The sequence below is a fragment of the Canis lupus genome, chromosome 2, assembly GCF_011100685.1.
Source record: "Canis lupus familiaris isolate Mischka breed German Shepherd chromosome 2, alternate assembly UU_Cfam_GSD_1.0, whole genome shotgun sequence".
NCBI lineage: Eukaryota > Metazoa > Chordata > Mammalia > Carnivora > Canidae > Canis > Canis lupus.
Genome location: NC_049223.1, coordinates 27,408,193 through 27,422,358, shown reverse-complemented (window position 1 = coordinate 27,422,358; position 14,166 = coordinate 27,408,193). Strand labels below are relative to the sequence as shown.

At 41.7% G+C, this 14,166-nt stretch overlaps 2 protein-coding genes across 2 annotated transcripts in view; one reads left to right on the top strand and one right to left on the bottom strand.

The window, feature by feature from the left end:
• ITIH2 (inter-alpha-trypsin inhibitor heavy chain 2) overlaps nt 1-6,468 on the top strand; it is a 35,898-nt gene extending 29,430 nt beyond the window's left edge. Inside the window, 6 exon segments of the mRNA XM_038530170.1 lie at nt 1,584-1,697; nt 2,105-2,244; nt 2,246-2,304; nt 2,864-3,036; nt 4,384-4,495; nt 6,154-6,468. Of these exon segments, the coding sequence (XP_038386098.1) occupies nt 1,584-1,697; nt 2,105-2,244; nt 2,246-2,304; nt 2,864-3,036; nt 4,384-4,495; nt 6,154-6,382 (827 nt within the window). The 3' untranslated portion in view covers nt 6,383-6,468.
• A 7,056-nt stretch (nt 6,469-13,524) lies between these two features.
• The window catches only part of KIN (Kin17 DNA and RNA binding protein), a 35,530-nt gene continuing 34,888 nt past the window's right edge, over nt 13,525-14,166 (bottom strand). The window contains exon 13 of the mRNA XM_038530165.1: nt 13,525-13,858. Within this exon, the coding sequence (XP_038386093.1) occupies nt 13,796-13,858 (63 nt within the window). The 3' untranslated portion in view covers nt 13,525-13,795. The remainder of the gene's footprint in view (nt 13,859-14,166) is intronic.

Genomic DNA, 14,166 nt, shown 5'->3' with positions numbered 1-14,166 from the left:
GAGAACCCCTTTACAAGGCCTTTCGCAGCTGGCCAGGCGGGGTTGGGCACCGCTTCATCTTTACCCTCAGGGCATTGCCCTTGGGCCATTATTGTGTCATTTATTTTATTCTTTGACCTCAGTGGTCGGGTCTATCTCTACAAAAGAAAAACTACTAAGGAAACCAATTATTCACGATATTCGTTAGACATACACCGTCACAAAGACTTTACTCAAGGGAGTGGGGGGGGGGCGTCACCATGGGCATGAGGACCCCCATCACAGGGCCTTGCTGTTGGGTGGGGAAGATTGGGCTCAGCTCCAAATACAGCATGGCACAGTGGGAGTTTATAGACAAAAACAGCGGGGAGGCTGTGGGTGGAAAATCACTAAGAGGAAACATCAGGAAGAAGGAGGATTCTGGCCAAACCCATCTAACAGGATTCTTGCAGAAGGCAGTCAGGTGATCAGATGTCACCTGGAGGGCATTGGGGGATGAGGAGCCCACTATATCAAGGGGATCAATATGGAGGGTGGAGATTCTAGGTAAGCCAAGCTACTAGGATTCTTGCTAAACTTGGACAATGCAGGGGGTCCTGGGTGGCTGAGTCAGTGAATCATCTGCCTTCAGCTCAGGTCATGATCTCAGGGTCCTGGGATGGAGCCCCACATTGGGCTCCCTGCTCCACGGGGAGTCGGCTTCTCTCTCTCCCTCTGCTCCTCCACCTGCTTGTGCGCTCTCTCATTCTCTCTCTCTTTCTCTCTCTCTGTCAAATAAAGTCTTAAAAAAATTGATCTGTTAAAAAAATTGGAAAATACAGAGACAGACATGCAAGTCCAAAAGCTGAGGACTAATTGAAAAGGTCGGGGGAGCCTAAGCAAAGTTTGATCAAGGAGAGCATCTTGGTCACTCTTTCATTAAATTATGACTTTCTTGAAGGTCTTATAAATAAGACCATGACTTATGTATAGGTACATCAAACATTGCCTGATTCAGTGCTTTGGACAGAGTTGGGTTTTTTTTCCTCATTAACTCTTTGTTGAATGATTAAACAAACAAACAAGTAAGAAATATCAGCCAGAATAAGGTCATCCAGTAGCAAAGGAGCTCTTTGTTGAGTGTAGCTTGATGCTTCATTGCTCTTGGAATTGATTAATATCAATCTATATGCCAAAAAATAATATTATGTCGCCTTTATTTTTATGTATTGTCTGTAGCTACTCAAAACGTACATATTTTTATCTATCTATATACAATACTCGCTATATACACGTATATATGTGTATATACATAGTGTGTATGTGTGCTTTTCTTATTGTCTTATTTATTCATTTTTTTATCTCTAGCCTAGATCATATGTGATAGCTTCAGAATAAGTATACCCTATATTTGTAAAATAACTTAAAACTCTTAACAGAAGCTTCACGAGGAAGGGACAATGGGGGCGGACCACTTAGGCCCCGAAGCGCTAGAAGAGAACCTGGCATCTAGTAGAAGCATTGTAATTATTTAAGTTAAAGATGTTCAGGAATAAAGTGCTTGCTCCATGTCACCTTCCTTCTTATGATTTTGTTTGATTTCACTTTCTCTGTATGTTTTCCAGTTGAAAATGACCCACACTTCATCATTTACCTGCCAAAAAATGAAAAGAATATTTGTTTCAATATTGACTCAGAACCTGGAAAAATTCTCAACCTTGTTTCTGATCCAGAATCAGGTAAATAAAAAGATACTATATTTGAAATAGGCAATTTATCACTGCCATCTTTCACTGTCGTACCTGGGATTTCTTTCCTTCCCACCTTAATAGGAGTCCTGGAATTTTCAAACCCTGACAGTTAGTGAGAATGAATTATAAATATATTCCTAAGGGAATTAGAATAGCTAAGAAACTGAGTATGAACTAGCAGATCTTATTGTGATATAATTCATTTAAAGTATGATGAGACATACTTTAAATGACACAAAGTGAGCATGGCATAGGAAAAAATGTAAGTCCTGAAGCAAAAAAAGACAATAATTTTCCCCTATTGTCCAGTTTTATAAATTTGAGTTATGGTGCCCAAATGTACAAAAACATGGTGCACAGAGAGAGAGAGAAAAAAAGCATGTTTTCTTCCACAGGGATTTTGGTCAATGGAGAGCTCATTGGTGCCAAGAAACCCAAGAATGAAAAACTCCGCACCTATTTTGGAAAACTGGGATTTTATTTCCAACGTGAAGATGTGAAAGTAGAAATCAGCACTGAGACCATCACCCTGAGCCAGGGGCTCCCGGACGTCCGTCCTGTCCTGGTCTGACACAGCTCACATCATTAATCACAGGCAAGTACAATCCCATCGGATTCGGGCCTGTCCTCCATGCAAGACTGCGTGAATAAATCCAGAAATCTCTGATAAAAACGTAGAACTTACCGTCGTGGTTTTAAATGTGAAGTTGAGGTTCAGGAAGTATTTTGTGACCTATTGCCCAGTCCCTGGCTGCAGAGTCCACGTCTTTTGGCCACCGAGTGTCTCAGCGCCAGCCTGAGGCCTGGCATGTAGTAAGGGCTCAGTAAATACACGTTGGATAAGTGAATGAACCCAACAAAAAGCCCCAGCCAACTCCCTGTCAGGGCATGCCCAGAACACCAGGATTGCATCTTACGAGTCATGGTTTCCTGTTATTACCTGTTAATTGTTTTTGTACAAACATCTAAATGGACCGAATTCCAGAGCTGGGAGTGAAAACAGCATTCTGTGGCAAAAATGTTGTAGAGAGAGGGCTTCGTGCACTAGTGGGACCACCCAGGACGGGATGGCGAGCCCGTGTTCATGGGGGGAGGAATGGCTTCCTAAACAGTGTGTTCTGGAAACGCTGACTCCATGTTGGTTTTCACACCAGGGTGCTCGTCTCTGTGAAGAAAGAGCAAACTGTGACCATCACCCTGGATAAAGACATGTCCTTCTCTGTTTTACTCCATCGCGTTTGGAAGAAGCATCCAGTCAATGTAGACTTTTTGGGGATCTACGTTCCCCCCACAAACAAGTTTTCACCTAAAGCCCACGGACTCATAGGTACAGTGTTTCGCGACCACCTGGCAAGTGGGGGGCCGCTCGGTCTCGAGCAACTTTGGAGGGTAGAACTTGGGCAAGTGACTGGGGCTCAAAGGACAGGTTGGGGCCACGCTCTGTGCCTGGCTCTTGATTTACACCAGTGACTAGGCCACACCTGGGCCAATGCCGTTGGGGCCAGAAATGTTTACTGTCACTCAGGTTCCCCTAGAAACAAGGCCTGTGATGCAGGGCCTCGGAGGGAGGGCAGGCTCTAGTTTGGAACTCAAAGCAACAGGTTTAGGCCAGAGCCTCTGTGGTTTCTGTAGGACAAGGTAGGGTGAGGTGGTTCCAGGTTGGCTAGCCTGCAACATCTCGGCAGGCTTGGGGCTCTAGGGTGGCCTCTGCTCACCTGGCTCCTGGCCCTGGAATGGCTTCCAGGTCACGCAGGCCAGCTAGAAGAGGTCTGGCTTGTTCCGGTCTGAGTCCTCTGCTGTCTTTCAGAATCAGCTAGCTCTGGAAGGGGCAGTCTCTCCCTAGCTGGTCAGGGTTTTTGATATCAGATCATAATACATGGGGACACCTGAGTGGCTCAGTGGTTGAGCATCTGCCTTTGGCTCAGGGCCTGATCCTGGGGTCCTTGGATCGAGTCCCCACTTCAGCCTCCCTGCAGGAAGCCTGCATTTCCCTCTCCCTATGTCTCTGCTTCTCTGTGTGTCTCTCATGAATAAATAAATAAAATCTTTTTAAAAAATCCTAATACACAAAGGATAGCAAACATGATTCGTACAGCCCAGCACAGACATGCAGGGTGACTCAGGGATGCTCTAGCCAAGACTGTTGGCTGTTGCAGGTGAGGTTTTCCCAGAACCAGGATTTTATCCTCACACTCTGGGCAACTTAGAGCCACAGGATACACTTTCAGTTTTATGCTGGAGATTTTTTTTCTAACTGAACAGGTAAACTGGTTTGGGAAGTCTATGATAACAAGCAGGGCGTCTAGGTCCCCTTTCCCTACTTTCTAAGGAATGGTTCCAGTTTAAGCATGTGACATCACAAACTTGTCTCTGTGATTTAAACTATGTGGCAGGTGCTCACCTGTACCTCCCCACCCCCAGCACCGGGGCGTTCTTGTCTACTTCTCATCCAGTAGGTCAGACTTGTATGTCAGATGAATGTGGGGCTAGCGGCCCAGCATCACTCTTGGGAAGGACCCATCCCTCCCATTGCTCTGTCCTTCTCTTAATATGTCTTTCTACCCCAGAAATTCTGGAGGACCAAAATGAAGCCGGGGTCAAATGATGATGAGGCTGTATTAGTTATTTACTCTTGGGTTCCGCGTAAATCGGCGTCTGCACTTTGTTTCGCTAGGCCAGTTCATGCATGAGCCAAAGATCCGTATCTTCAATGAACGACCCGGAAAGGACCCCGAGAAGCCCGAGGCAAGCATGGAAGTGAAGGGACATACGTTGATTGTCACCAGGTAGGCCGTGGATGCGTACAACAGTAACGGAGAGTGCTCCTACCGGGATTAAACTCACCCAGTGACACAGAAGCAAGGAAAGCTCTTGCAAGTGTTCCCTGTGTCAGACGGAACAGCTCATCAGGAAGGGACACATCCACTACGGTTGCATAAGGACGCTGCAGGCAGGCCAGCTTCACTGCTCTTGGCATTTGACGGCACCTACTTGTCTAGCTAGTCCTTATTTGCAAGAGCCCTGGTCATAAGCTAGATTACTGAGAAAGCTGATCGAAGGAGGAAATTGTAAAAACACCTGTGAACCAGGGCGCCTGGTGGCTCCGTCGGTTGAGCGTCGTCCGACTCTTAGTTTCAGCTCGGGTCATGATCCCAGGGTCCTGAGATCGAGCCCTGAGTCAGGCTCTGTGCTCAGCTAGCTTGGAGGCTGCTTGAGATTTGCTTTCCCCCTGCCCACCTTTCTCAAAATAAATAGTAAAATAAATATTAAAAAAAAATACCCATGAACCATAGAGCTAGAGAATGAACGTATATGTTTAAGTAAGACTGGATGGAGTCTTCTTCCTGAGTATGAATCTAAAGAATGCATTTCTGTGTAGCTTTTCTCACACAAGCCCTATCCGTGTGCTTCATTCTGAAGTGAGAATTGCAGATTGCAAAGCATTCTGAGTGTAACATTCTTATGGGTCTTTTCAGTTTCTCCTAATCCTCTACAGCAGTCTCCCCTGTGCTGATAGCATTTTAAAGCAGAGTTTTTTTCTGGATTTTTTTTTTTTTTTCATTTTAAGAGTTTTCACAAAGCAATCCACTTAGCTCTATAAGAAATGACTTTCTTTGCTCACGGATGTCATTGGCTTCCACATAAGTATGCAATGAAATTGCGGTGCTAATTAAGTCCGACGTACCACCACAAATAGATTCGGGAAGTAAAATGATGAACTCTTAGTGAGGACACCAGTCACCTGGTTCCGGCTGACTGGAGACCAGTGAGTTACCAATGGGCATCAGTGAGCATATTTGAGGAGGAAATGGTGAGCACAGTTAATCATAGTAGTTATCTGAGATTTGTAAACGCACATCGGCTATCCTCCAATGACAAAGGTAAATGATGGGCTTCAAGTTCAGGGACTGCAAGCACCTTGTGATGCAAAATACTTGAAAGATCGTGAGTGACAATACACCCTATGCCTTTTGAATTCATTAGCTTATTTGTCCTTTATGTGAAAGGCATGAATTTCTCAGAAAGAGGTGGCATCGCCCTTAGATAGGACACTCACCTGCCCAGGGAAGGTGAGAGGCATCTCAGATTCGTCCTGCAGGTGACACGTGCAGTAGGCCCACAGCACGTCGGCATTTGGTTCCCACCTTCGTTCCGCGTAAAAGTTAATTTGCACTCTTCACCTTGCTGGAAAAATCTGTATCGGTACATCTCCAAAGGGTTATTTGAATGATCTAAGGATACACTGCTGATCTCTGCTCTTCCAACACCAAGCCCCAGAGAATGATGTTCAGTACAGCTTGGGTGGGGGCAAGCAGAAAGGGTGCAAGAAAGTTGCAACGAACCGCAAGGTGGTGGTGGGGGTGGGGATATGTCTCCTTTCCAGACATACAGGCTGGCCAAGCCTCGGTCTGTGCTCTAACCATACACACCATTTCCCTTGCAGAGGTCTGCAGAAAGACTACCGAACAGATCGAGTGTTTGGAACAGACGTCTCCTGTTGGTTTGTGCACAACAGTGGGAAGGGTTTCATCGATGGACATTACAAGGATTACTTTGTGCCTCAGCTTTATAGCTTTCTCAAAAGGTCCTTAAAGATTGATAGCTTTGGAAATTATCTGTTGTATGTATGGCTTTTCCCTGCCACTCTTGCAGTCATTCTTCAGTCCAGATAATTAAAAAACTAACCGGACGTCGTGGTGGTTTTATAAAACCTGTTAATTACATCTGAAGAAAATAAATACTTTGCAAAGAAGATCTAGGATTTTGTTGAGTTTTCCGATGTTGAGATGTGCTGATCAAGGTCATGCAAAGGAAAGCTGCTTTGGTGAGTCAGACTGGCATCCGGACACAGCCTGAAATTTGGCATTTACTGTGATGATCTCATTATTCTCAAGGGTCAGGTAGGCTGAGTACATTCTTATGCTGTCAGGTACATGGGATGTTCCTTTTGGAGAAGGTTATTTGGCGAATATTGAGTAAGAACGTGGAGGTTACTTGATCTTAATTGTTCTGTGGCTGTAAATACCAAGGCCCTGTCACCAGTTCTTGGGAGAGACTCGCCACGGTACCTGGGATGGCCCAATATGGTTAGCCAAGATTCCTTCCAGAGCCTTGGCTTTCCTTTTTCGTCTATGAAAGCCTATGTAAGTCAGGGTGCTCCAGAGAAACAGAAATGTATACATACAGGAAGAGAAAGAGTTATTACAACAAATTGTTCACATTGTTATATAGGCTGGTAGCGTCCAACCTGCAGGCTGGGCTGCCTGATGGCTCAGGAGACCCAGGGAAAGCCAATGTTTTTGTTTGAAGGCCATTAGGCAGGAAGAATCCGTGTTGTAGATGAAATCCACAGGCAGTTAGAGTTCTCTCTTTGCAGGGGGAGGATCATCCTTTTTGTTCTATGCAGGCCTTCAACTGATTAGATGAGGCCCACTTAGAGAAGACCATCTGTTCTATTCAGTCTAGAATTTAAATGTAAAATTCACCCCAAAAACACCTTTGTAGAAATACCCCAAAATCATGTTTGACCAACTCTGTGGGTGTCCCATGACCCAGCCAAGTCGCCACACATAAAATAAACCACTGCAAGGCCTTAGTTCACCAACCTCTTTCTGTTCTCAAAGCCATTCTCCAAATAAGATATATTACAGAGGGGTAGGCGCCTGCCTCTTAAATGACAATCTCCCCTAACAGTCCTGCCTCCCTGACAGGCCACCTCCGAGATTACGGTGCTCCCCAATTCTGCACATATTTAAAATTGCTCTGGACATTACCTCACATGGCTAATTGCACCCAGTGTTGAGTTACTATAAATTCTGAGACTATCACAGTTCCAAATTCTCTGAAAGCCACACGCTTTCACTCAGATTTAATGATTCTGAACACAGAGGCTTCCTGAGTATTCCTTGCGGACCTTTTGCATTTAAGCAACTCCTGAGACTAATGCCATTTACATTTTAAACCCTGTGCGATTAGACTTTGTTTCAAAATAAATTTAATGAGCAAGTTATGTCCTCACAAAAGGCTAATGATGTTTAAAAGGCAGAATAAATAAACAAGTAATCAACTTCATTATGTCTGCATGAATATGGTGGATCTTGGCGGTATGGTGCAAATCTGAGTCATTGTAAAGTCTGTACTTTCCATAAAATCAATTCCTAGAATTAGGATACATTTTCAAAGGCCAAAGTGGTAAAACTGTACTTAAAAAGATGTTTAAAGGTACATTTTTATGAAGCTTTCTCTCCACAATTGGTAGAAGTCATTTTTATTTTAGAAAGTACACAAAACTCTTTTTGTATACACCCGACTTCTATTTGAAAAACCAAATGATTATCTTTTACCTTACTTGTAAAATATTAAAGAAATGTGATATATCTCAGGGCTGAAGAGGTAAATCGCCTTTCAGCTTCATCTATGATTACCAACAATACATTTAAAAAAAAGTCTATATCCTTCCCACTTTCTACTTCAAAAATGCTGATCTTAAAATGCTCATATTAGCACAAACTTCAAAAGTGGGTTCATATCATTAATTCTGTTACTTTGTAAAAAAATTGGTCAAAATTTAGACTTTAAAACTTTTATACCTTTAAGACTTTTATACCTTTAGATACATAAGTGTAGTTTGATTCCTAGTACTTTACATGTGCTTTGTAGTTTTGAAAATAATAATGATGATCTTGGGCTGTGCATTTATATGCAGGATATTGAACAAGAGTTCTATCAAATAAACTAGATTTAAAGTCAAATCCATGTTATTTAAATTATCAAAACTTTTATTAACAGCTGGTGTTTTGAATAATAAAACTAAACTTGCATTAATACCGCCCGCGTGTCCCCATTGAGACCAGTAATATGCCTTCTCAGTATCATTAGAGTTACAAATGAATAATCAATTTTGAATTTCAAATGAAAGAACTAAATTAACAGGGATAGTTGGAAAGGAAGAAACTCTTCCACTGTCTACCTCTTGATTAGTTTCTGAAAGTATTATGCTTTCAGCAATAAAGGAAAACAACCTGACAATTACCTATATTATGTTTGCTTGTTCTTTGGAGCACTTTGCAACCCACTGGGAATTGATCAGTATTTAATTTTGTATGTAGTAACGGTATCCAACTTAAACCTCATCTAGAGTATCACAGGCTGTTATCTGTCATAGATATTTATCATCTAGCGTAGCTTCAAAGCTCTTCATAAATATAAATCTAAACAGTTTCCATTAAACCAAGCAAATATATACATCTAATTGTCAGGGAAATAAGAGCCTGTGTGTGAAAAAAAAACAGCATCTCTGCCATAAGTTTATATGTTTGGTTGTGTTTTTAAATTACTGAAAATTAAATAAATTTTCTAAGAGCTGGATAATTGGTCAATCAAAGAAATAACTGGAAAAAAAGAAAATTAAAGATCATCTCCTATGTGTAGTAAAAATGAACTAAGAATCAGGAACTATTTTAGTACATACTGGTATGAGATCTTACGCAAATCATTCTGCATGCTTTAAGGGATCACTTAATACCATATAAAGTAGCATTTTCTCTTCAGCCTTATCCTAATTGAAAGAGATAGAAGTCACTCCAAAGACCCTGTAAGATCAGAGTAAAAGTTACCTGGCTGCCTGCATACATAAAAATGTTTAAATAATGTTCATATATATGCTGGATACATAAAAATGATGTAAAAATTTAGTATTATTAAGACTTTTTCACACTGGCCAACTCTATACTGGTGACTTTTTCTGGAATATCCATGTGGGAGAAAGAAAAATGAAGGATGCTTCCTTTTAACAGTATAACGATTCAGTTATCCACTTAACATTTCTAGGGGCACTTCGTCAACTCTAAAACCAACTCAAGGCTGATCCATATTCTAATCCTTTGATTCTATTTTAGCAAAGTAGGAACTGAGGTGTATCCTGTTACCAGTTAATGGTCTCTTACTAAGGCCCAGCAAAGTTAGGGGGGATTTTTAAGTAGCTGCCCCAGACTATCAAGTTTCTTTTCATTGGCCAATCCTTTCACTTGAGTATCAGTTCACTGAACATTGTCAATTTCTAAACAACACACCTTGGGTCTACACCCACTTCTCACGTCTCCAGTACCCACTACAATGGCTAACTTACGGGAGGTACTCGGTACATGTTTGTTGGATGAATTTACTCAAGTATGAAAGCAAAAATGGATAGACAGAAGTAGACAGGGGAAAAGCAGCAGAGAAGGCAATAGGATCCAGTGGCGTGCCCAATGAAGAAAACTCAAGGAATCTGGTTTCCCAAGACACTATTGCGATAATTTGATATGACCTCAAGTGATATGATGAAAAATAGCTTTCAAAAAAAATAAGAAGAGAAGCCACACATACTGGGAAAAAATGTTTGCAAAAGACATATCTGATAAAGGCCTGGTATCCAAAATACACAAAGAACTTTTAAAACTCAACAATAATGGGGCACCGGGATGGCTCATTTGGTTAAGCTTCTGCCTTCAGCTCAAGTCATAATCCTGGGGTCCTGGGATAGAGCCCCATGTTGGGCTCCCTGCTCAGTGAGGAACCTGCTTCTTCCTCTCCCACTCCCGCTCCCCCTGCTAGTGCTCTCTGTCAAAGAAACAAAAATCTTTTACCAGAAAAACCCACACAAAAACTCAACAATAAGAAAATGAACAACCCAATTAAAAAATGGGCAAAAGACTTAGACACCTCGCCAAAGAAACACAGATGGCAAATAAGCACATGAAAAGATGTTCGATGTCATATGTCAATAAGGAATTGTAAATTTAAATAACAATGAGATACCACTACACACCTATCAGAATGGCCAAAAATCACCCTGACAACACTAAATGCTGGAGAGGATGTGGAGCAACAGGAGCTCTCAATCATTGCTGGTGGAAACGCAAAATGGCGCAGCCACTTTGGAAGACAGTTTGGCATTTTCTTATAAAAGTAAACATACTCTTACCATATGATCCAGCAATTGCACTCCTTGGCATTTACCCTGAATTGAAAACCTGTCCATGTAAAAACTATGCATGGATGTTTATAGCAGATTTACTTATAATCCACAAAATCTCGAAACAACCAAGATGTCCTTCAGTAGGGGAAATGCTAGCTTGTGGTATGTCCAGAAATATTATCCAATGCTATAAGGAGACGAGCCATGAAGCCATGAAGAGACATGGAGAAACTTTATGTGCATATTTCTAAGTGAAGGAAGTCAATTTGAAAAGGTTGCATAGGATTCCAACCATGACATTACAGAGAAGGCAAAACTATGGAGATAGGAAAAAAAAAATCAATGATTGCCAAGGGGTTGAAATGGGGGGAGAGAGGGATGGACAGCAGAGCACAGAAGATTGTTAGGCTGGTGAAACTATTCTGTATGACACTGTAACGGTGGCTACATTTTATTATCAAAGTGTCCAGATCCACAGAATGTACAACACCAATAGTGACACGAATATAAACTAAGGACTTTGGATGAGGACGATGTGTCAATCATTATCATAGGTTTATTATAACTAATGTGCCACCTGGGTGGGGGATGTGAATAGTGAGGGAGGTTGTGCATGGATGGGGATAGGGGATCGATGTGAAATCTTTGTACCTTCTGCTGAATTTTGCTGTGAGCTTAAAATTGCTCTGAAAAAAAAAAAAAGTCTGTGTAAAGAAAAGTAGCTTGCAATGATTTGAAAAGAAAAAAAGTCCATATGAAACTTGATATTAGGTGTCCGCAGCCACTTTGTGTAATGTAACCACTACTGGCCTCCACGAACTTATAGAGAAAAACGTCCTGTCGCCTAGAATCATATTTTTGTACTTCAGATTTTTGAAAGTTAAGAGCTTCCTCGATTATGCTATTTATTCTCATTCTGAGATAATTTCAGGAGTATGTTGGGGAAAATAGTTAAAATATGGGAGGTAGGGAGGAAACATTTTTTCCTATGAAGAAAACCAGGGAGGGGATTCCAAACTTAGAGATCTGGGGGAGGAAGACATGTGAAATCTGTCATGGTTTACTAATATTATTATCGGGGAGAACCATTCTCCCTCCTGAAACTCTCCAGGCCAGGCCACAGATGTGTGGCTCCATTTACTGAACCAGTGCCCACCACGTCTGACACTATGTATTCTCTGTAGTTCTCACAACCCTGCTGGGACGCCTTTTTTTTTTTTTTTTTTGACAAAACATTAAAAACACTGAAATTCAAGAACATGATCATTTCTAAGATGACATAGCTGGTGAGCAGAACAGCCAAAATGCTACTCGAAGCCTGCTCAACTCCAAAACTCAGCTCCTTTTCATGTTCCTACGCTGTCAAGTTAGTTCAGACACACTTGAATTCATCCTGAAGAGTCGTGTTGGCAAAAGGTATAGGGATCATCCCGTTACTATTTCTTATGCTGTCTTCTGTTTCCCAGCACATATTCTCCTACTTCCGGACAACAGAATTTATCGCCTCTCCCTGCGGCTAAGTCCAAGACAGATGGCCTAGGGGCTGGAACACAACCCAAGTCTGGCCAATCAGGATAGTCCAACCCTTGCATTTGGAGTGATTTGTCCCAGTGTGGACCAGTTAAACCTCAATTCTGGTCTTCTGTTTGAACTGTGGGAGAGGGACTCCTGGGTGGCTCAGTGGTTGAGCATCTGCCTTTGGCTTAGGTCATGATCCCCAAGGTCCTGAGATCAAGTCCCACATTGGGCTCCCCATAAGGAACCTGCTTCTCACTCTGCCTATGTCTCTGCTTCTCTCTGTGTGTGTCTCATGAATAAATAAATAAAATCTTAAAAAAAAAAAACAAAAAACTGTGGGAGAAAAGAAAGATGTGAAGCCAGGGATACTGGCAGCCATCTTCCTGGTGTGAGGGACTGAGAGTGGAGCCAACACAGAGAAAGGAAGAGTGGTAGAGACCAAGCCCTGATACTCTTTGAACCCTACTGGAAGCTAAGGTCCACTCCTTTTGTCATGTGAACTGTACATTTATTTTTTTAAATTCTTTTTCATAATCCAACTATGAGGTGCATTTCCTTTCTTTGGCATCCCTTTGGCTCTATAATTTAAAAGTGTATAGTTTCATATTGTTGATGGGATTGTAAAATGGACTGCTCAAAATGTTAAACATGGTATCATGAGTTACAGGAAACCTCAGCAACTCCATCCCCAGGTGCTGAAAACGTATGTCCACAGAAGACCTGGTACATGAAAGTTCAGATAGCAGCATTGCCCACAACAGGCCAAAGCAGAAACAGCCAGAATGCCCATCAACTGACAGATGGATTTTAAAAGTGTGGCCTACCCATATGGTAGACTACGGTGCATCAGGGAAGAGGAGGAAGTACTGATCTGTGCCCGGATGTGGATGGTCCTAGAAAGCATGATGCTGCATGAAAGAAGTTCATCATAAAAAGACGATAGGTTGTACAATTCCACTGATGTGAAATGCCCAGAACAGGAAAATCATGGAAACCAGAAGTAAACTAGTGGGTGCCAGGGGCTGAGGGAGGACAGAGAGTGACCATGAGCACAGGTGTCTTTCTGCAGTGACGACAATGTTCTAAAATTAAACAGTGGAGGGTACGGGTTCCCAACTCCATAAATACACTAAAACCCGCTGAATTGTACACTTTAAATGGGCAAAGTTATATGGTGTGTGAGCTCGATCTCAATAAAGCTGTGACTCTATTTATAGTCTGACTTTAAAAAGTGTAATTATATTTATAGTTCAACTTTACCACTTTACTACAGAAAATATAGAGTATATGAAGAATTTCCTTTAACTGCAGGGTTCTAAATCATCTTATATAAAACAGTTTTCAATAACATTCTTTTAATGAAGATTAAAAAATCATTAAGGAAATATTACAAAGGAAACAAAACACGAACAAAATTACATTGTTCTGATACTTCGTGAGACATAATTAGATTTTGCTATAAGCTTTGCTGAACAACTATACAGTAATATTTAAATAAATCCATTTGCTTTATACAAAAGAAACACCCTAACACAGTAGAGTCTCATAATGCCTTGGTGAACACCAATTTGATGTTTTAGGATTTTAATGTGTTAAAAGATTTTCAAACTCAGGCAAGTTTAGAAATGTCTTCGTATTGAATTCCTTCAACTCTGCGTCCTTTTAAAGGGCCCTACAAGTTAAAACAAATGGGGAAAAAAAGATTAAAAATACACAAGCACTTAAAAGACAAGAAAATGACACTACCCTTAAAGATCCATCTATGCCTTTTCCATACCCCTCCCTCTAATACCATTAGGGTAGCCAACATTTTTGTAGGAGTATGAATTTTAAAATATTCTATGGCATAGTCATTAAGAAGTGCCATGACTTCTTCGGGACATGTGAAATGTGTTATCACGACATGTTGCAGCTGGGACCTGCTAGCTGTTGGGCATGTCCCCTGCTCACTGGACATTGTCCCTGCTTCCCCGTGTGGTG